The 23,962-nt window shown below is 41.5% G+C and overlaps 1 protein-coding gene across 2 annotated transcripts; it reads right to left on the bottom strand.

The window, feature by feature from the left end:
• Positions 1 to 7,068: 7,068 nt before the first annotated feature.
• Positions 7,069 to 23,410, bottom strand: Vezf1 (vascular endothelial zinc finger 1). 2 transcript variants are annotated; one of them, XM_034637270.2, is made up of 6 exons: positions 23,194 to 23,410; positions 17,599 to 18,293; positions 16,773 to 16,836; positions 15,377 to 15,578; positions 13,330 to 13,485; positions 7,069 to 10,465 (listed from the first exon to the last, which is right to left on the bottom strand). In XM_034637270.2, exons 1-6 carry the CDS (start codon positions 23,224 to 23,226, stop codon positions 10,038 to 10,040), a joined length of 1,578 nt encoding a protein of 525 aa, XP_034493161.1. In that variant the 5' UTR covers positions 23,227 to 23,410; the 3' UTR covers positions 7,069 to 10,037. The 2 variants fall into 2 exon arrangements, with proteins under 2 accessions (XP_034493161.1, XP_034493162.1); XM_034637271.2 differs by having other exon boundaries at positions 15,377 to 15,560; positions 23,194 to 23,409.
• Between the last annotated feature and the right edge of the window lie 552 nt (positions 23,411 to 23,962).

Below are 23,962 nucleotides of genomic sequence, written 5' to 3'. Positions count from 1 at the left end.
CAACGTTTCAAAATGGTAAATGAAGAATCCTGAGGGCTGAGCAACAGCTTTGAGCTTTTCATTTATCAGGTCTCTCTCTCTCTCTCTGTCTCTCTGTCTCTCTCTCTCTCTCTGCACCAAGGATTGAACTCAGGGGCACTTGACCACTAAGCCACATCCCCAGCCATGTTTTATGTTTTATTTAGAGACAGGGTCTCACTGAGTTGCTTAGCTCCTTGCTTTTGCTGAGGCTGCTTTGAACTCACCATCCTCCTGCCTCAGTCTCCCAAACCGCAGGGATTACAGGCATTTGCCACCGTGCCCAGCTCAGGTGTCTCTTTAAAAGAGAAAACAGGGCTGGGGTTGTGACTCAGTGGTAGAGCGCTCACCTAGCATGCACGAGGCACTGGGTTCAAGCCTCAGCACCACATAAATGTCAAATAAAGATATTGTGTCCACCTAAGACTTAAAAAAAATAAATATTTTTTTTTCAAAGAGAGAAAACAGATCCCCCTCCCTTGTGTTCCTTAGGGCAAGAGGACCCTGCGGCTATGGCTGGACTGAGTTTCTGGGGGCCAGATCCTCAGCCTTGAACCATCCACTTGAACTTGAAGGTCTTGCTCCCTTTGGGACAGGAGGAGATAGAGCCCAGGGCTCAGTTCAGCTCTTTCCCTAGCCAGACAAATGTTACATTAGTGTGGCAGGTCAGGGAACAAGCATAGATGGACCTACCTTCCACTGTGGGGCTGGTTCACAGAGGCTGGACTGAGATTTAAAGAAGCAGGAGGATTTAAGCATTCATTTATGCGTGGTTTCATGGATTATCATTTTTCTTCAACAGTTTAACATTTATTATTATTATTTATTTCAGTGCTTAGATTGTGGTGGATTGGGCTATTTGCTGTCTCTTGATGTTCTGATATGTTCCTGTCTTCTTTTTCTCTTTTAATATTTTTTTTTAGTTGTAGTTGGACCAATGCCCTTATTTTATTTATTTTTATATGGTGCTGAGGATCGAACCCAGCACCTCGACGTGCTAGGTGAGCGCTCTATCACTAAGCCACAACCCCAGCCCCTGTTTCTATCTTCTTTAAGCTCCTCCTTACTTTCTTTTTGATCATCATGGTAAAGATTGAATCAGAACATTAATGGATGCTACTTCTCAGGAAAAATCTTTTTTTTTTTTTGGCAGGGGTGGGTACTGGGGATTGAACTCAGGGGCATTTAACCACTGAGCCACATCCCTAGCCCTATTTTGCATTTTATTTAGAGACAGGGTCTCACTGAGTTGTTTAACACCTTGCTTTTGCTGAGACTGGCTTTGAACTCGAGATCCTCCTGCCTCAGCCTCCCGCTACTGGGATTACAGGCATGCACCACCACACCTGGCCCAGGGGAAATCTTAATGAAGAATAGGATATTTGGAAGTTCTTAGTGTCTCCCTTCGGATTGCTGATTAGTTATGTGTAGGGGGAGGCTTTCATATGGTGGGGAAATTAGAAAACACTTTGATTAGATGGTCCAAATTCATGTCATATGAGGGAGTCAGGGACATCACATGCCTCCAGATGGGATATCCTGGGGACACATTGCTATGCAGTATTCCAGCTAATGCATAATAATGCATAACTTCATGAGGAAATGTCAGACAAACACAAAATGAGGAATGTTCTAGTAAAAAAATAAGGCAGGGATATCTTTAAAATTCTTCAGATATATAAATGTTCCAGAATTAAGAAGACTAAAGAAACATGACAATGACATGTGGTACCTGGCCCTAGACTTGATCTTATACTTGAGGAGAAAAGAAATGTTGATAAAATTGGATTATGGATGGTAGATTAAATACAATAAATATAAATATATAAAATTAATAAATGGGCTATGTAAGAGTATTTCCCCATTTTTTAAACTTTTTTTTAGTTGTTGATAGACCTTTATTTTATTTATTTATATGTGGTGCTGAGAATCGAACCCAGTGCCTCACACATGCCAGGCAAGTGCGCTACCACTGAGCCCCAGCCCCAACCCACAAGTATTTCCCTATTTTTAGTAAAGATTGAATCAGAACATTAATGGATGCTACTTCTCAGGAGAAATCTTTTTTTTTTTTGGGGGGGGCGTTGTGGCTCAGTGGTAGAGCACTCATCTAGCATGCACGAGGCACTGGGTTCAATCCTCAGCACCACATAAATGTAAAATAAAGATATTGTGTCTTTATTTTTAGTAAACACACAGGAAAGTATTTAGGGGAGGGACTATAGATACAGAACTCTGAAATAGTCCTGAAAAAAATTAGGTTTATAGAGCCCACAAGTGATTAAGCAAGGGATAAAGTGTCAACTCATTAAATCTGGATAAAGGGTACATATGTGTTAACTGTAGTATTTTCAATTTTGCAAATTTGGAAACATTTCCAAATAAAAACAATTTTCTTTCCCTAATGTTCACTTTGTGTTTTCTCTGCCTAAGCCCGGCCATCAGCTTTTTCCTCTAAGGGAGATCCTAGTTAAAATAGCATTTAACTGCATTTTGGAAGTAGATGAAGGCCAGCCAGTTATGCCCACCTGTAATCCCAGCAACTTGGAAACCCGAGGCAGGGGGATCCCAAGTTTGAGGCCAGCCTCAGTCAGCATCTTAGCAAGGCCCTAAGCAACTTTAGTGAGACCCTTTCTCAAAATAAAAAAAATAAAAAGGGCAGGAGATGTAACTCAGTGACAAAGTGCCCCCCCCCCCCGGGTTCCAACCCCGGAAAATTAATAAATAAAATGTAGTAGGTGATAGGTGAATGAGAAGAAAAAGCATTCCTAACACGTGGAACAGTGTGATCAAAGGCAAGAAATGTGACATAAGTATAGATAGTAGAAAGGACTGGTGCTGACAAAAAAAAAAAAAAAAAAAGCCACCCTAGCGAACCACCGACCTCCCAGGATAAGCCATAGCCTTGCCTGGGTGTGCAAAACGCAGCCCTCCACAGTTTCCCAGAGGCCTCTTCCAGATCTCTTGCACACGAGGGATTTGGAGGTAGGATGCACTAAACGGACAGATTCAGTCATCCTTGAGGGAACCAACTTTGCATTTGACAGCACATGATCTGCGAAAACAATGGAACTGAATCTTGCCTATTTACATAGAATGAGTACAACTATTGTCGGAGCGCAGAAGGTAGACACAGTAGTAAAGCTGTGAATGAGCAGCCTGACCGACATCCGACCAATCACAACCCAGGAGATAGCAGCCAATCCCAGCTCGGCGATGCTCCAGTCGGGGCGGGGCCGACACGCCCAAGAGTTGTTTGTCTGCCCTCCCTACCCCACCCCTGCCCCGGGCCCAAGCCCTGGCTCCAAGATCTAGGGAGAAGGAGACTGAGAGGATGCCCAGAAGCTGGCAAAAGGAGGTTAGGCCCCCAAAGTGGAGAGCAGCGAATGCTAGGCCTGCATGATCCAGCCATGACAACACCCGCATTTGTCTTGCGCTCTGTGGGACTCCTCCCTCAGACCCTGAGTCCAAGACCCCCCCGTGAGAGCAGATGCAATTATGAGGACAGCTTCTGGAGCGACCTGGTCTAGAAGGATGTCAGGCCTCTTCTCCAAACAACCTTGGTAGGTGGTGGTGCCCTCCCCTTTCTTCTTGGAAATGAAAGAAGAAGTTTGCAGCTAGCTATTCGGAAGAACTAACTCCCTGATTATCAGGAGGATGAAATTGCAGCTATACAGGAGCCTTCTCTGGAAGCAGTTAATATGGGGAAGAGAAGTGCGATGGAACACTTCTCCAAGCAGGATGTACCATCCCCAGATAGGCACGAGTCTTCCAGCTTGGTGGTTCTTCCCAGGGTTTAACCGAAAACCTCCCTGTCATATCTAGATCCAACCTTCCATTAGCTGCTTCTCAGATGTTTCCCGTCAAATTTTCTCATTTCGGTAATGAAGCTTTTGTTTCCATATCAAGTAAAAAACAAAACAAAACAAATCTCTGAGGTGAGGAAGCGATGGAAGATGGCAGTCAGCTCATTTGCAGGTCTTTCAAGGGATGTCTTTGAGCAAACTAATGTTGCCATGACTGAGACAGGAAAGAAGGAAGACCAGGTGGAGACGGGAAGCATTAGATTTGAGGGTTCATATTCTATGGCAGGCTCCGTGCTAGACATTTTGTATGAATTGAATCAAAACTATACTATATTGGAGTTATTGGTGTCCTTATTTTACAGCTGAGGAAAGAGACCGAAGAGGTTATACCTTGCCCAAGGTCACACAGCTCCAAGTAGCTCATCTTAGATTTGCTATACCTGGCCCTGTCAGATTCTAAGCTTCTGCTCTTGATCACAACCCTATATTGTGATCCCCCACCCCTTCATTCCATCCCTCTGCTCTGGATCCTCTGGAGGGCCTCCTCACTTACTTTGCAACTTACTCCTGTTTCTAGCCTTGGCTTGATTCCTTGTTGTATTTCAGATCTCCTAGACATTGGGATTTATCCATGAAGGGCAAAATCACCAAAAAAAAAAATCTCAGTCTGCCATGCCCTACTAATTTGGAACAGATTTAGGCCTGGCAAAACTTTTGGAACCTACAGTCCAAAAGTGTGTTGGAGGGTTGATTGTGGGGAGGGTATTCTAGGCCCATGGGACAGTGGAAGCTATTGTTTTGCCTCTTTTCTCCTTCTCTTCCCAAAGACCCACCCCATTCTTCTCCCTTAGAGGTCCCTGATGACAAAACCCTTGGGCTGACAAAGTGACAGAAGTCCCTTATATTGGAGAGGGCTCCCTTGGAATCAGGGCCTGGACTCTTGTGAAACTCGGAGATTCCAGGAAGGAATGGGTCCTCTTCCTCCTGTAGCAGGAAGTGGCTTATAGGTTCCAACTCCTGGATTCCCTCCTCATTACTTGAATCTTGCCTGTTTCTTCAGCTACTGATTTTATCTTTTATCTGGCCAAGAAAAGCACACCTTCTTTTCTGCCTATTGACAGTAGTTGAAATGATCACAGCTGGCTTGGACTAGCAGCCTGACTAGAGTCCTCTGAATAATCAGATCCAGCTCAGGGAGAGGTGCCTGGGGAAAGAAGGGAGGTGAGGGAGGGGTGATGTCACAGTTAGCCCAAGGATATTGTCTTCAAAATCTCTCTCTCCTCTTCCTTAGCCTCTTTGTAATCTCCAAGACTTCCTTGTCCCCTTCTCTCACATACACAAGACTGATTTCCCTCTGGCTCTTTTCCCACCACTAACAAAGGTAGGAATTTCTTGGTTCTGAAGCAAGGTCCTTAGGGATCCAAGTCAGATCTTTAGATCTGGTTGAAGGCTCTGAGGGCCCTGACTGCCCCTAAGATTTACAAAAGCCTAGATTCCCATCTCAATCTCTTGGAAGCTAGCTCTGTTTTCAGTGAGCATTCTCTAGAATTGGCACATCTGCCCCAGTCTTGAACCTGAACACTGCCTGCCAGCCTGAGCTACAGGACCATGTCTGAAAAGGTATGTCCCTTCTATTCCCCCTTAGTCTTCTCAAACTACCCAGCCGTCATGCCAAAGGAATAGCTTCCTGCAGAACAGAATGTTTTCCTCAAATGTCCATCTTTAGCCTGGGTTGACACAGCCAAAATGCAGTTGGACTTCACTTTGAGGAAATTCCAAAAACAAGAATTTACAAAACACTCCAAATTTTTGTTCCTGCTAATAACTTATGGCTAAGTTACATACACTAGAAAGGATTCATTCCAATATGAGTAGTGGTTTTAAGTTCTTATTTTTTTGTTCTCTTCCACGGGATATTTAGGGGTTGGAAGGCAGGATATTAATTTAACATAGTGATGAAGAAAATGTCTAAAATTATGGTGCAAGACAGTGGTGATATAGGATCTGAAGTATGTGAATTCATTTCTTTACCATGGCAGGACAGTTTTTGTACAGCGATGTATATAAATAAATCCTCATGGTCCAAAGTCAACGTCTGTGTCAAGTGCCTGTCTTGGGAAAAGGAAGACTAACGAGCCAACCCCTAGTGGGTAAATTCAGGGAGAAGGCTTGATTGACCACACAAAGATCTGAAGTAAAGCCCTTGACCCTCCATCCCTTTTTTGGGAACTAAATGGGCCTTACATTGCCCAAAGGTGGCCACCAAGAGAAGCTGGAATCTGGACTACTGCCCAAACTCAGTTAGCATTCAGCCCTGCCTGGATCATTGTACACTGACCTGCCTGCCCCATGGGTTTAAGGAGAGATGATCCAGTTACCTGTTTTAGGTACAGGCCAGCAGTAGACAGATGTAGAGATCCATATGGGAACAAATGATAACTCTTTCAGGCTATAAGGCTCTTCAAAGAGGAAATGCAGAGAATAGTGTATTAGGGTAGGAGAAAGGTAGGAGGGGAAAGTGATTTCCAATCCACCAACAGATTGGACTTTCTGTCCAGTGATTCTTAAGGATACTGAAATAAAAACTTCCACTATCCCCTCTACCTCTCAAACCAGGTCTCTCCACAGAGAACCAAACAACAGGGCCCTTTTGCAAAGAGCAGAGACATCTGGATAGCTGGGACTGGAAAGATTAACTGCAATTCAGTGAAATAAAACTTCCCCTGTTCACAAGAGAAAAACAGGACAAATACTTTACCTCCAGCTATATTCACTGAGTCAATAGAGACTAAAGCAATTATCACGTTAAGTTTGGGAAGCCTCAATTCTATATAAAACAGATGGAGGTGTGTAATACTTTCTTGATAAATGAAGTGTCAGAACCATCTTGATTCACTGTCTAGTGATACTGTCATTTGTGTATTGGCCATACCTCCATTGACAGCTGCTTTGGTAGCAGCAACCATGTCTTAATCACTTTTACAAGACCCTTAGTGCCCACTATAGTCCAGCACGTTGTTGGTCCTCAGTGGAGATGCTTGGCAGGGGTATTTTCCCTCTGCAGTCAGTCTAATGCCTTTTCACCCTTTGTCTTCTGTGGTATGGAGATACCAACCAGCCCAACATGGTCCCTCCCTCCCTTTCAGCCCAATACTGAGAAGTATACACTTGGAGAAGTAGTGCTTCAAAAATTTCTCTATCATCGAAAATTGATGAAGCTTCTGAGGTATTAAGCAATCCATCATAACATTTGTGACTGGTTAACTTTAATTTGTCAAAATAAATCTGCAGTATTTTGCATGTTAGTAATACAGTGCTGGTATTGACAGGTAAAATCATCATCTGCTTACATAGAAACCTTCATTTAGGAGCACACCTTAGGAGGGAATGGATACACAATACAAGGCAAATGCAGGCCAAGCAGCGAGCCCTAGAGCATAACAGGTTGGATGTCAGATTTGAGGATTATCTAATACAACCGTTTAGCTGCCAATCTGATAAAGGGGAAGCTCTCAACCACGTTATAACCAGAAGGGAAAAACATACTCTGCCTTTTGGAAGAGCGGTGGCCGTCGTGCCTTCAACACCTGGCTGAATCAGTTCATCAGCATCACAACTCATTTCCAGTTCCAAGACACAGGAGAGTTTCACCACATAACCCGTTTGGCCCCCTTTGCAGTGGCCCGCCCTCACTCCAATCCTGCCATCAACTTGCTCCCTCCCAAAAGAAGACACGACGTGGTTTTATTATTGCAGACAAGCTTCATAAGTGAATAAAGAATGCATACAAAATAGCATTTTAACTGAAGTCATACAATGAAGTCTCACTCCTGTTTATTATACAATGAATTGATAAAACAATCATTTCTAGTATATATCTTTTTTTTTTTTCTTTTTTAAGAACTAATACTTTCAGGATACTGACAACCACACTCTAGCCTGGGGGTAGAGCCCATCACATCTGCCCCCATTGAGAACTGCTCCTTGGGCCACTATGGAGGAAGCCTGGGCTGTCTAAATCATGGAGAATTATGACTGCCAGTATACCAGAAAGAAATGACTGGACCCAGGCAGAGCCAAGAACCCAGTCTTGGGTGGTCTGCACGCCAGAAAATGTGGGCTTCCTCCAAACGTGGTCCTTGCCCTCCCAATCCAGGCCTCGGAAGGGCCATTCCTGGGCCTTCCCTACATGAATCCTTCCAGTAGTCCACACATAATGCTCTACATATTAAAAACAAACCATTTTTGTACTGTGGATAAGAACAATTGTAACAAAGTCATAGCTACATATTTTTCTCTACATTTTGTTTATTGAGACAAACTAATTAAAAGGCACAAACATAGGGCATGTTTACATGGACATTATAACAAACATATACATTAAAAGTGTAGGAATGTGTTGCCTTCCTGCTAAACAGAAAGTTCCTAAGCTTTTATATATACAAAAGTTGTACAATTTAATGTCCTAAAGTACAAAAGATCATTTATAAAATTATTTTACACTAGGTACTATTTATTTATTTATTTTTTACTATGTAGTTCAACCCCCTAGAACTGTTTTGTATAATGACATACAGATACCTATCCCTGATATAGGAAGTCTGCCTCAGACACAAGGTATTTTTTATGCTTGAACTGACACAGTGGGGTATAAACGGAAGCCATCCAGTTTGATAGTCAGTCCTGCAAACATTCTGCAGGATCAACACAACTAATTTCCATTTGTCTTAACTGCAAGATTAAAAATGAAAAAAAAAAAAAAAAAATCATTGCAACTAAAAAAAAAAAATCACAGCATCTTGGTTTTAGTTAACTCTTTTTAAACACAATGCTTTACAAACATTAATGTGTGGCATGATGGTGTAAAGAGTTATCTGTTTCCCTAGCTTTTGGTTTCTACCTTATGTACAGAGATAAAATGTCCTGCTAAAAAATAAAAAGCACATGTCTCAACGTGCACAATCATTGCTGGGTTTCTACAGAGAGTACAGACAGCCGTCTCCCTGAAAACACCACAAAGCTGATACAAGTGTTTTATCAAAGAAAAAAAAAAAGTGATGTCCATATTTACAAAGTTGAACAAATCTGCACAATACTTGATTAAACGGAAGGAGGAAAAAAAAAAAAAAGATATACTTTGCTTGTTCTGAAGGGGCATACTACCTAGTTAGTGGTTAGAATAAAAACTGTATACAATTTAATATAAGACATAAACTCTAGTGAGCATCTAACACATCTGTCCCTGTTGCAACATCAACAGGCTCTGATTGGGAGAGAGAGGGGCATATTACATCCCAGTGCCTCCAGCGTCTTCCAATTTAAAGCAATATATTTAAACTGTTCCAAAGTACACCTTGGCTCCTGAACAGGAGTCCCACTGGCCTCTGTTTGTTATGACCTGTGGGTCCTTACATTTGACTTCTCCTGTCAATTGTGGCCTTTCTTACCAAAACACAATTTGTATATATTTTTAAAATTTTTTTTAAAAAGTCAACTACAATGCTATATTCCATCAGGATTAATATGCTGAGCAATATTTACATCTCCAAATATCAGGTCACAATCCCTATTATATGTTGAAGTTAGAATGATAAATTATCATATGCTTTGCATATCAGAGCTGATATCACCTTTCCCATAGGGAATGCTGCCTGAAATTAACATATTCCCAAAGGTAAAATGCATATTCTCTGAAATGCATTTTATTATGATAATGCATGTATTTACTCATAAAACAATAAACAGACAATTCTACACTAGCTCTCAATCTGTGGATTTAGAATTTTAAGTTAAAAATCAGCCATCCACCTTGTATAGGGAGAAGTTTCTGCTAGTGTTTAGAATAAAATGATTTCTTGGGATTAGAACAGTAATGCTGTTTTTTGTTTGTTTTGTTTTTGAATTTTGATGGGTTTTGTTTTTTTTATGATTGGTTTTAATTCTGGCATTTCATCTTGCCAAGTACTATTCTTTTTAAGCAATGCTGTCAGCTAAAAGGAATTTCTGATTAAACTAAAGTGGTCCAGTGATAAAGTTACATATACACCCTACTTTGAACAATCCCAGCCAAATTGGAGGAAAATGCTACTACAGTCTTATTAACTAATGTAATAAAATTCCCCAATTTCATGGTCTGCTTTTTGCTTTAATCAACTAAGAGTAAGTTGCTGGTAAATATTTACTTTAACCCATATTTTGATATTATAATACTGTTTACCAAGGCGGTGAAGTAGGCAAAGCTTGGGGCAAGAAAGGCATGCTTTCTACAGGCCTCATTGCTATATTCAGAGGGGCAGCTAATGTCATAGGTGTGGGCAGGTTCATTGGAGATGTGATCGTGACAGGGTGTGCTATATTCACTGGGGCAGTGACAGGGGTGGGGAGATTGACGGGGGTAGTGAGTGTTAAAGGAGAGGTCATGGATAATGGACTCGTTATAGTTACAGGGTGCCCTATGTTCATTGGGCTGGTTATGTTAACTGCACTTGAAACATTTACTGGACTTCTCATGCTCATTGCAGCTGCCACTGTGACTGGGTTTGACATAGTCCCAGAAGACACAGAGGATGTTATATTGAATGGAGTAGTAAGAGTCACAGGTGTCGTAGCAGCCGTGGAGGTTTGGCACAGGTTAGCAGCTTCTAAAATGAGAAGACAAAAGGGGATTTAGACTCTCAAAAAAATGAATAAAATTCACAAATAGTTTCTGTATTACTTCTTTTAATTAAAAAGGACAAACATTTAATAAATCAAATTACAGTTTTCTATCAGTGGTCAACAGGAAGACAGGTTCCCTCTGAATACAACCCTGGGAACCAGGGATCCCAGTATACAAATCTTTTCTCTGGTGCTATACCTCCTGTAAAGACTAAGGCAACTTGTTTACCTTTGGGCTTTTGGTTTAAAATTCAGATTTACTTACCTACCTCATAGTGATGTTGGGAGGATCACTTAACTTCTGTTAAGGCATTCTGGGGGGCAAAGATACCAAGTAGAGCTAAGTGTTCTCACTACCTCTTCATGCAGTTCTTCTGAATTTTAAAGACTTTCTGGGTCGAGCCAACCACCAGCAGACCAAGCAAAAAGAGATTATTTACACAGAGCTGGGCCAATGGTTACACAATAATAGATAATCTGAAAAATCTTCTCATAAAGCACACTAATTAGCAGAGAGAGATGTATATACTTGATGGTATATTAAAGCCTTCTCAGGAGTGATGCTATATTCTGTTAAGGTTTTAAAAATGTATAACTAAGGAATGGTTATGCAAGCTATTTTAATATCATCTATTTATCTGAGTCATAGAAAAATTGTTCTAGTTAAATAACCTTGTAGTTTCTGATGTTTCTTAATTTAAAAAAGACTACAATAGGTTTGTGTTCTCCTTCTCACACACACTTCCTATTCTTTATCTGATGCTGACAAAATCACCTACTTTATGCCCAGTTATCTTTTGATGGCACATATAACACACACCACCAAGCATACCAAGAAAGAAAACCAGGCAAGACCATAAAGAGTTGGGGGATACTTGTTATCCAGCAATGCCTTAGCACTTCTTTTAAAAACTTCCCTTAAAGGTGACACCCCTAGCCTACCTCTCAAAAATTCAGCACCACCAGCTGATGTGCCATAAAACAGCAATGAGGACAGAGTGGTGGACTGGTGGTGATTTGGCTCTCAAAAATGAGAAGTGCATTCAAAATTAAAGATGGAGGTCTGTGCGTGGTCACTTAGGGTTCAAATCACCTCAGGTGCCCCCCCGCCCAAACTCCCCCCCAGCCCTTTATTGATCAATATAACTTTGATATACTTCAAACTCCATGCCAGGAATTCCTAAACCTGGCTGATGATCAAAGTCATCTATCTAGGGAGCTTAAAAAAAAAAAAAAAAGTATCCCTAGGAAGTTCAATAGTGAAACTGAGATTAAAACCTGGGAAATCTGTGAAGCTCCATCAGTGATGATCTGATTTTCATTTAGGTTTGGGAACTCATATTACTTTTCTTGGGTCTAATATTTAAAAGGTCATTGCTGATTCAAATTTGTGTTTTCAGTTCAGGAATCTCCTCTCCCCCCAAAAGCAGCATATACTAACATGGATATAGAAGTTTCTAACATCAGTGGTCTTTTCCAGAGACATTCATGGTACAAAAGGGAGCACAATAGCATTTTGTTCCACAGAGGTCAGAAGATGAACTAAACAATCAAATCTTATTGTGCAAAAGCAAACTGAAATACAATACCAAACAGAAGAGTGTAGAAAGAGAGAGAATGGGAGAGAAAGATAACTCACTTTTGAGGTAATGGAGGCATCACTAAGGATAGTTTTCTCCAAAGCAGGAATTTTCACGTTGTGTGCCATCCCCAACCTCCAGTGTTTTCTTTTTGATCTAACAGTGTCTTTTTTTTTCAGTGCTAGGGATATCAAATCCACAACCTTGCAAATGCTCAACCACTGACCTAAACCTCTGGCCTTAACACTATCCTTTTACTAAGACTTAAAACACTAATTTCTATTACTTCTCTAATATCCTTTCAACACACTCTATATTTATCATAGCACTACATTTTTTGGCTCCCACTGCCAGTTCCTATCTTCCTCCCCATTCTCCACCCATTTTCATACCACTAAACATTGTATCAAAATGACAAATCTTCCTTTGGAAGATAGGAACAAGAGGCACACCTCCAATGCCAGTAGATATATGAAGAAGGATGCTATTCCTTTTATCTTTATTCAAGTACAGTATGTTTAGAGGGAGCTGATGAAGGGAACAGCCACAATATTTGAAGGTAGAATATGGAAGGAAAAAAAAAAAACCTACACAGCAAAGGAATTATATACAGGTGATCCTATATTCAGGAGATTCCTTAGATCTTAAAGCAGTAAGTCATGCAGGAAAAAAACAAGGAATTTAGTAATGGCCTATGGCTCATAGTGGGGATGACAAAATGATTTATTTGAAATAACTTATACAATAGTCCAGAAGTCAAATCTGTAACTATTAAATTGAAAACTGATCCTCCAACTGATATATGTAGAGAAAATGAATCAATCTTAACTTTTAACATTTACAGCAATGTCTCTACAGAAATGCAAAGAAGTTAAGCTAAGGCTAGCCCCAGTGATAGATGGAAGGAGATTAAGGGTGAGACATGGAGAAAGACATCAGCATTATAGATTCTGAATCATGTAACAAAGAATACAATGCAGAAAGAACACTAAAATGCAGAAAACAACATAGTTACAAGAACTTCCATACACCCAAGGATATTTAATCCATCTATCTATAAAGACGGGAATATTTTAGAAAGAAAAGAAAAAGGAGCCCAATTTTCTAGTAATAAACATTTGTCTGTAAACTGTTGCCAACAGGAGGTATTTACATGTTTCCATAAAGCTAGATATCCTAAACTGTGATTTCTCTCTTTTGATTACTTGGCATACTAAATGAAAAGATTTCTCAAGCCATACTTAGAACACTAGGATGCCGCATCTTACCTTTCTTTCTTGCTTTGACAGCTTCTTCCCACAGTCTCAGTGTCTCTACCTGCTTCCCTGGCCAGCTTGTCACGTGTTGTTGTTGTTGCTGCTGCTGCTGCTGCTGCTGCTGTTGCTGCTGCTGCTTCTGATTGCTGGTCTCTTCACTCATGCATGCTATTCCAAAGACAAACCCCAAACACTACATTTACCTTGAAAAAGTGTGACCATTTTTCCAAAATCTAAAGTACTTTAACTCCTTATGCCTTTGTGACCTCTATCATTTAATAGCACTTACTATAGTTCATCTTTTCTTCTGCTTGTTTCTGTATTTATCAAAATAAACAAATTGATTTAAAAAAATCTAGAGAACTAGGAAAAACCTATACAAAGGAGAAAAGAATTCTTTGCTATATTTAAAAGCAAGTGTCTTATGGCTATGGATGTAGTTCAGTGGAAGAGTGCTTGCCTCACAAGCATGAGGCCCCTGGGTTCAATCCCCAGTAACTCAAAAACAAAGCAAGCAAGCAAGCAAGCAAGCAAAATACAGTATGGTAAATAAAGGAACTGTCCTTTAAAAAAAAAAGTGTCTTGGGCTGGGGATGTGGCTCAAGCGGTAGCACACTCGCCTGGCATACGTGCAGCCCGGGTTCGATCCTCAGCACTACATACAAACAAACATGTTGTGTCCGCCAAATACTAAAAAATAAATATTAAAATTCTCTCTCTCCTTCTCTCTTAAAAAAAAAAAGTGTCTTTAAAAATGGAGGTTGAGGGGGCTTGGGTTATGACTCAACAGAAGCACTTGTGTAGCATGTGTGAGGCACTGGGTTCAAGTCTCAGCACAGCTTATAAATAAATAAAATAAAGGTTCATTGGTTCATTGACAACTTAAAAAAAAAAGGGGGGGGGGGGCGGGCTCAGTGGCCCATGCCTGTAATCCCAGCAGCTTGGGAGGCTAAGACAGGAGAATAACAAGTTCAAAGCCAGCCTCAGCAACTGCAAGGTGCTAAGCAACTCAATGAGACCCTGTCTCTAAATAAAATATAAAATAGGACTGGGGATATGGCTCAGTGGTCAAGTTCCCCCGAGTTCAATCCCGTTACAAAAAAAAAAAAAACAGACGTTGGGTAATATTAGCATAGATTCACCAACATTTGTTCATTAAAATATCCAATATATTTGCTTACTTGACATACACTAAAAGTAAATTTTTGTAAAGTACAAGATGCTAGATAATAAATACAATGTACTTACAAATAAATAAAGATGGAAGAGATTTAAAACACAAGATTTCTTTCCCATTCCCTTTGGCTACCTATTTTGTTGTTGAGAATTTGCTATTTCTGTTGCATAAAATACATATACAATAAAATGAAAAATTAGGAAAATACTTTCTTCTAGTGATTATGGTAATTTTTTTTTAAAGTCTGGGTAAATGCAAGTATTAAATTTTATCCGTATATTTCTGGAATAGTTTATCTTCAATTCTGAAATTAAGGTGAGCAAAGCATTTAAACTTTCAAATGGATATGATATTCCATTTCTCTACAAATTTGAATTTGAAAAGCAAACTTATTAACATAGTTTTCATCTTTAAGGTTATCATTAAAGACATTTTATTAATATGATCTGGAGTTAGGACATGCTGATACTCAAGAATCTTAATGATAAATAAAAACAAAATTGTCTAGTATTCAACACAGCTTCCAAGTAGGTTTCTCCTGCCTCAGTTCTAATACACTAGAACTTTTTATTCAAACTCTTTAGAAGAAAGGACACACTGAAAAGGTGTTGTGGAGAAATTTTGCTCTTCCGGTATGGTTGTTATTAGTAGACAAGCATGGGGAGCTTATCAATGGTGTTTGCATACATGCATGTAAAGCACAGTTGCCACACTAACATACTCTCCACTGATGCATGTTTGCACATTTTAGTGATAGGAGGAAACATGTAAGATGAACATTAATAGAGTCCTGAGAACATAGTGAAAATACCTTTGACATATTTTTCAAAATTTAGATTTCATCACTCTGAAATGCAAAAGTCAATCTGAAGCAACACCTACTTTTACTGATGCCCTGTTTACATGTATTACAGTTGATACTTTGGCTCTGTCCATGCGTCTTTAAGTGGCTGGTGATGTATGCTGCACTCAGGAGCTTCCCACAGATATTACATGATACCTTGCCTTCGTGGCGCACCATGTGTGTCCGTAGTCTGTCTTTGGTGGCAAAGGCAGCAGTGCATGTCTGCATGAGGGAGGAAAACTTTTTTTAAATATAGACTATCCTGTTCTACTCATTTTAAAGTACGTTATATTCTATGCATTACTCTACCCATGTCAGCCAGCAAGCTGACTGAATTAGTTGAATTTTAATTGCATGTGTTACTTAGAATCATAATCATACTAAAATACTTGGTGAATTCTAGACTATTCCATTTTGGTAGAAGAAAATACATCAACACAGAGTAGAGAAAGGATGTGAGAACCAGAATCAGTTAAATCTGGATTTAAATTAAGCTTCACCATTCACTAACCACTGTAATGTTGAACAAGTTAGTTAACCTATCCAAATCTGTAGATTTGGATTACAAAACTATTAGAGGATTTAAAAGCCTGGCACACATAGCAGGTATTCACTCAATGACATTAGCTTCCTTCCTCCAACCAGATATTTCTTAGAATTCAAATCATTTACTTTAAAAAAATCAGTCATTTGGGCTGGGGTCGTGGCTCAGTGGGAGAGCGCATGCCTAGCATGTGTGAGGCACTGGGTTCGATTCTCAGCACCATACATAAATAAATAAAATAAAGGTCCATCAACAACTAAAAAAATATTTTTAAAAAATTTCACTCATTAACAAACATAACTAAAGCAGACTTTCTAACAACAAATTAGGATTTGTTTAGATTAGTGATATTTAAAATAGTCAATTAATTTAACAAAGTTCTTAACCTTTTGATTATCATAACTTAGTCAAATAAAATTGTTAACCTGAAGAGATTTCAACCAACTAGAAAATGTTCCAATTTGGTAACATAAGACAAAAATCTAGTCAATAATCACATCTGGAATAAAAATTCTTATTTTCTCCTATTACAGTTAAAACACCCTTGACCATCAGTCCAAAAATCAATTTAAAACCTTTTATAAAATTCATTTTAATTATACAACAACTTTTGCAAGATTACAACTTTCACCCTCTTATACCAAAACCGCTGTTTCACAAGGAAAGGGAAATATAACTTAATAAAAACAACACTTACATTTTTCAATGATCTTGCTTTATAGAAACAGAAGCTGTCATTTATATTTTATAAAACTAGAATTCAAATGGACCACATTTACTTAAGTCAGTGATTTTACATCTTTTCAAGAACGGCGAGATTTGACTGACTCAGACTTTCTGGATAATGTGCATTAAGTGCTACACTAAGGATAAGTCATTTTAACTCTTACTTGGCATTTGAAGGGTCTTTCTGTTGAATGGACATGTTTTACGTGACAGCTTAAGTGGTCAGGCCTGTGAAAGAGAGAGTTTCAATAGAAGATGTAATGGAATACACACAGAGAAATGTTATTTATGTGATGCTTACGTGCTTGAGATTGAGGGGAAGCATTTTAAAGAAAGTAGCAGAATTACCAACTCCACCTCCCCCCAGTGCAATCCTCCTTACCTCTCTTACCATAAATAAAAAAAGTCTTAGTTGTTTACCTATTAATTTTCTCCTAGCCAACATCAAATCATATTAGGTCTTGATTCTTTACAATCACAAAATACCCGAAGTTTTAGTCCTAACATTTACCAGGAATGGCTACTACCATATTAACTCTAAAAATGCACTTAGTGAAATGTTAGTGCCCACAGAAAAATGGGAAAACATTCTACAAGTTTTATTAAGAGTATCCAAGGTCATCCCAACTTCCAGGAAATAGGTTTCCTTGATTTGCACAGTAAACCTCATGTCTAGTTGCTCAGCTAAATTGGAAGCTTTTGTAATGATAAGAAGTACCCACATGCTAAATGAAGGCCTGAATCTGAGGGACTTCTTAAATGAAATAACAAACTAATCACCATGACACCACTTGTCAACCACACCAAACTGGAATCAGACCTGGAGGCGTAATATTTATCTATCATCAATCTCCTCTAATAACACAGGCCTGCCCACATCTATTCTCATATACATCTACTAGATCACACAGAGACAAAACTGAAGTTCACGGATAACCATAATGAAAAAAAAAAGGAAAACAAAAACAAAAACAAAGCAAAACGCAGTACCTCGAGAATCCTTTCCCACAAACACTGCAAGTATAGGGTTTGGTGATGCCTCCTTCATGAGACCTCACATGGTAAGTCATCCGGTCCTTCCTCTTGAAGCGCTGATTACAAATAGGACACTCGAAGGGCTTTTCGTCCGAATGAGAGAGCTTGTGCCGATTGAGGTGATACACATCTCTAAAAGCCTTCCCACACATCTCACAAGCATGGTTCTTCTTGACAGGCTTACTGGGTTTCTTGACAGACTGGGTCACAGGCATAGCTGTGGTGCTGGCACTGCTACTGGGGTTGGTGCCCGAGGAAGATGTAGTGACTGTAGACAAGATGCCTGCAATGGTGGAGACCAACGAAGTTCGGCTGCTGTCCCCTGCGATGGTGGAAATAAGGGGAACCACCGTGGTGGGGGTTTTCTTTGACCGGGACACCAACTTGATCCCTGTGTGGCAGGACTGATGGCGCCTCAGGTGATAGCTGTCCCTGAAAGCTTTACTGCAGTAAGTGCACACAAATGAAGTTTTGGGTTTTTCTTTTTTAATCCCAATGGCATCCTTTAATGTTTCTGGTGCAGCCTGAGGTTTCTGAGTTATTGGTATTGGAAGCAAAGGTTTCTGATCAGGGGGCTCCACAGCAGAGCTCAGGAGGGGCAGCAAGCTGTTCTGTGCTGCCTGCTGTTGGTGATGGGAGGCTTCATGGGCCTAAAACCAAACATTTACACTTGAGAAACTCAGCCTCTCACAATGACCTTCAAAATTCAACATGTTCCAGACAATAGAGACCAGAAGAAACAATAGAAGAGCCCATGACTCTCTACAGCAGAGATCCAGCAATCACCTCAGAGCTCCAAATACAAAGAGTTGAAAATCACTGTGCAGACACAAAACTTTTGCAACTAAGTTGCTGACAGTGATCTTGCTTTCAAATAGCTGACTGAATTACAAACTACTCTGGTTCATAAGGGGCACAACAGCTGATGAAATCAGTTTGCATTTGTCTGAAATCAAGTTTAAATAACTTGTCAAAAAAATTATACCCCAGACTTAAGTATTTAACAGTACCTTACTGCAGCAACACACAAACACACACACTCATACACAATGACATAATCATCTACTTGCCTATTACCCAGTAAAGGAAAAAGCACCATGTTCCTCCCTTTCCATCAGCAGAAAACTTTTAAGTGACTGAGTTACTGATATTGGAAGCAATGGTTTCTGATCAGGGGGCTCCACAGCAGAGCTCAGGAGGGGCAGCAAGCTGTTCTGTGCTGCCTGCTGTTGGTGATGGGGGGCTTCATGGGCCTAAAACCAAACATTTACACTTAGCTGTTGCTAAGTGGTGAAAGAAACCTAGCTCCCAAAATACATATGCTAGTTATTAGTTTTAAAGTTTTCACTTTATTAAAAGATTTGGTTGAAATGACATCTGCTATTAATCAACCTGGAAGGCATCTGTGCAGGTAGCCCATGGCAAAACACCTGTCACTTGTTTCTCAGGTCATTTAATCTTCCACTAGAGTCTGTATCCTTTAGCAACACTAGCTGTTCAAACCCTAACTCAAAAACAGATTTACGTAAAACAAAACAAAAAACTGTAAACACTTAAGTTCCTTTCATGTACATCTTCTTCCAGCAGTTGTAGGTTTAGATAAAGTATTATATATTTGCTGTATACTGTGCTTTTCCACTGCAAAACTGGGGGTTGGGCCACTGTCTGGAAATTTTCTTTAGCTGCACTGAAACCAAAATTTCATCGTGGATCAGGTTCTTGGTATCTGAAGTTACTCTCTTGGTTTTGATTCTTTCAAACTTCTCCACACCTCCATATAGGCACAGATTTAGAAAATAATGGAAAAAAAAAATCTGAACTAGTTTTTTAACAATATTATTTTGATGCCCTTGAGAGTAAGCCCAAGATCCCATACTTGAGTTTTGTAATCCTAAAAGAACACAGACACTCAGAGGGTAAGAGCTCCAAGTATTTTACACGTACAATGTGCTAGGAAGGGCCCATCCCATCATCTTAGATACTTTAGACTGTTATTTACCCTTTTCACTCTATAATCACTTGATCAGCTAACCTCATTAAAGAAGGAAAGAAACAAGGATACACACTTACACACAGCTCCTCCCCTGATGGATAAGAACATCTACCATACTCCATGTTTACTTAATGGCAGCACAACAGCTTAGCCTGGAATTATTCTTCCCAAATGATAAGGAGGTGTGGTATCCAGAGTTATAAGTTTCAATTTAACAATTCTGATTTAAATAAACTTTGGGTCCTGGAAGCACTCTCAGAAACTGATTACTTATGAGTATCTTTCTAGACTTAAGGCTTATATTGAATTACAGTCCACTTTTAATCTAATTTGTGGAGCTCCTATAACTGTTGGGGGTCTACCTACTAGGTGACATTAGTAAAACTACTGAATTTGGACTCTAGTATTATTCCTTTTCCAACCTGGTTGTAGGATAACCAAGTTTCCATACAGTATGCAAATGGTTAATAGTTGAAGACAGCTCAAGATATACAATTTCAAAAGGTGACAGATCAGATGGTAGGGAATGAAAATCTTTTGGACACAGTTCAAACTTATAACATTTTGAGGCATTTTTCAATTCTAAATAACCATTAGTACAATGGAGTACTAAAAGCATTTACTGCCATTTTACCAATTCAGATGTCTGCAGCAACATATTTTTACAGCATTGCTGAAGTTTACTCTCACACAAAGGTCCTATCAGGTCCCTGCTTCTTGGGTGAAATGCTGTAGAACCACTACTGGAATCATTTTCTGAGGATTCCTTGGATTCCCACGCTTCTACATGTAGCCTTCTTAGAGGGGAACTGGGTTTTCCCGACTTGCCATATCTACCACCCTGGGTGATGCTTATTTTTAAAATATAACTCCTAGGGAGGTTTTCATATGACTAGCATCATTGACTCAAAGTTTTAATTTTATCTCCTCTTTCAAATGCAAGGATTTTTTAGCCTTGCCCAAGCTTTCCTTTTTCTGGGGCTTGCAAAAAACAAAACAGAAATGTTATTTCATCACCCAGGGTGGTAGATATGGCACCATGAAATCTCCAGTGCCAGAGGGTAAAGATTTTGTACTGAAACAAATTAGCATGAGTGAGTCACATCTTGAATGTCCTGTTAGGAGAACCATCCATCAAACATTTTAACAGCAATGGCTTTCACTTTCCAAGTTATCTGGAAAGCAAGCAGGTATTAAATTGCTTTAAAGTATAAATTCAACAGGATGCTCCAGGAAACAAACAAGAGACCCTGATTCTCCATTTCCCCAGTGAAAGTTACTTAAAAATCAGAACTGATTAAGGTTTATTCATATCTTTTTATAGGAAAGTTTGAGATATTTTTACCCACTTAACTGTTCTCAGCTCTAAATTGTTATCCAACAATTTTCACTGTGCACATCGCCAAACCCAGGATCAAATATTAGCTTTCACATTTCTCCATCAGGTGGAGAAATGATTTTAAGTAATATAAAAAAAATCAAGTAATACAAAATCTTATTTAAAAGTTGATCAAGAGGGCTGGGGGTTGTGGCTCAGAGGTAGAGCACTAGCCTAGCATGCATAAAGTACTGGGTCTGATCCTCAGCACCACACAAAGTAAAATAAAGACATTGTGTTCACCTATAACTAAAAAATAAATATTTAAAAAATTGATTAAGAAATACTAGGCATTTGCTTTGTCCAGGGAAAGAATTATAATTTTTAAAAGTATTATAAAAGATATTTTTAAAAGCTTTTCAAAAATGAGTTATGTATAGGTTATCCTTTTGCATAAAGAACTTGGTTTTTTCCCCCCAATGTCCAGTAATTTTATAGTCACAGGTTTAATATAGTTTTAACCACGTGAAAATTACTTCTAAGGCCCATCAATCCTTTATTTTAAAATGACCATCTGAACTTTTTCTAGAGAAGGCATCTGACACCTTTACCAATCTGGATGCCAGCTAGTTAATATACCCTTTCTTTTTCAATGCATTTTTAGATTGATTTATCACATTAATATCAAGCTCATCAAAACACAATAAAACAATATTAAAATCAAAAGGGGAAGCTCATGAATTCCATAATTTTGAGTATTTTTCAATTTTAAGAAGCCCCAAAATATTTGACAATTACTTAAAAATCAAATTGCCCACATTTGAAATATACATCCTAAAACAATAAACCAGGTCTACACAAAAGGTGATTTGAATTCTCCAATTCCCTATATTAACTCCACTGGGATAGCATCGGAGGCTAGACGGATAATTTGAAAATTCTGCATCCGTTCCTGGTTAGTTTCGAAAGGCCTCGCGCCAAAGATTCGCGTTGGGGATTTCACGAAGTATTCAAACAAGGAAAATAACTCAGAGAGGCGGGAAGGACGCACTTAAAAGTGTCGAGCTTCCTAACCTCCTCCAGTTCTGAAGTTTCTTGGTTCTGAAGTTTCTCCGTTGAGCTCATCTCCACTGTCCACTAAATGCTTCGTTTGCAAATAGAAACGAAGCAGAAAAAAAAAGTTCCAGCCTAGATCTTCCTAAAGTGGGAGGGTTAGAGGATGGTCAACATATCGGCAACAACCGCTTTTAAGTTTCTTGCAAAAAGCGAAGACCAACACCCCAATGAGTGACTCATCTAGGGGCTTTGTAAGCGGACTTTGTTTGCGCTCTCCGCTTTCGGTCTCCCCACTTGGCTGAAGGAAACGTTCGAGCGGGCCGCGAGAAAAGCGCTCCGGGAAAGGTCGGGCCTCCAGGAGTCCCGGCCCCCGCCGCTCCCCCCGCGCCCCCGCCCCGCCCGGCCCGGCTGGGGGATTCCCCGAGCTGAATGGGACGGCGGGAGAGATGGACAGAGGGAGAGGGTGCCAGCTGCCACGGCTCGGCTGGGGCTTGGGAAAGAAAAAGGAAACCCAGTGAAAAAGTTTGGGGAGGGGAGACACAAGCACAACACCCCCTTCTAAGTGGGTAAACACGAGGGGGGCGGCGGGAAGGGGGAGTGGCGGGGAACCCAGGGAAACCCGCTATTCCGCAGGATGTAGGAGGAGGTCAGAAAGTCAACACACACGCACACACACAAAAAGAGAGAGGAGGGAGGGAAAGAGAAAGAAGTGCGAGAGAAAGATGGATGAAGTGTGTCGGGGGGAGGAGACTCAGAGTAGGACCCGGGGACCCCCTCACCCCACGGTGCGCGGCCCGGGCCAGGCGCGCAGTGACCGAGGGCCCGCGCTATCCAGCGGCCCGGCGCCCTTCTTTCTCTGGGCCGCGGGGTGGTGACAGCCACCGGCCTCCTCCCTTCCCCTTCAGAGCGGGAGGGAAGGGTGTGTGTGTGTGCGTGTGTGCTGGGGGGGGCCCGGGGTTCACCCCGAGGCCTGTTCTCTCCCCCGCACCCCGTGAGGCCGCCTCCTTTCACCTCAGCAGCCGGGCTCCGCCGGGGCGGGCAGGCGGAAAAACAAAGGGGGATTAAGGCCGGGCCGGAGAGCGGAGCCGGGAGGGAGGGGAGGAGGAGCGCCCGCCCGCCCGCCCGCCAGCCCGGGGCCCGGCCCCCCTGTCCCCCCCGGCCCCCCCGGGGGGGCCCCCAGTACCTGGAACAGGAACGCGGTCCAGTTGGCCTCCATGGCTGCGGTGGCCGACCCCCCTCCTCCCCACTCCCCCCGCTCGGGGAGCCTCCTCAGCCGGAGGAGGCGACAACAAAGCGGCGGCGGCGGCGGCGGCGGCAGCGGCAGCGGCGGCTCCTCAACATGGCAGCGCCGAGCGCGGCCACTTCCGGTAACCTCCGGGACGCACCACCGCGGCGGCGAGCGCGGGCGGGGGGGGAGCCCCGGCCCGGCCGCCGCCGCCCCCAGTTGCCCGGACCCCTTCTGAGCGTCCCCGCTGCCGACTCACTGCCTCGGAGCTCAGCCAGTGCCCGCCGGCGGTGGGGTCAGGGCCCCCGCGGGGGGGCTGGGGTGGGGCCGGGGGCGGGGATGGGGCGCGGCGTCCCCCCCCGCGGGGGTGTGTGGTGCTGCGGTCCGTGGCTCAGGCAGCTGGAGCAGGGGGAGCTCAGGAGAGAAGATGGAGGACGCCAGGGTCTGGCGCTGGCCCGCTGGGCACAGCTGGGCCGTCTCGCGTGACTCGGACACGGTGCCCAGCAGCGTCACGTCCCTACCAGACCCTCAGGAGAGGGCACGAGCCACATCGGTCACCTGGCACTTTAGCCACTAGTGCATAGTCCCCACCTACAAGCTGGGGGATGCCCCTGCGCCTTCCAGTCTCTTCCCTGTCATTTCATTCCTGGCCGGATAAGCCCTTGGCGCTCTCATTATGATATGCCATCGCCTTCTGAATGGCCTCCCAATTCAAGCAGGGAATCCC

The sequence above is a fragment of the Marmota flaviventris genome, chromosome 17 (assembly GCF_047511675.1).
Source record: "Marmota flaviventris isolate mMarFla1 chromosome 17, mMarFla1.hap1, whole genome shotgun sequence".
NCBI classification, from domain to species: domain Eukaryota; kingdom Metazoa; phylum Chordata; class Mammalia; order Rodentia; family Sciuridae; genus Marmota; species Marmota flaviventris.
This window is presented reverse-complemented; position numbering and strand designations above follow the sequence as displayed.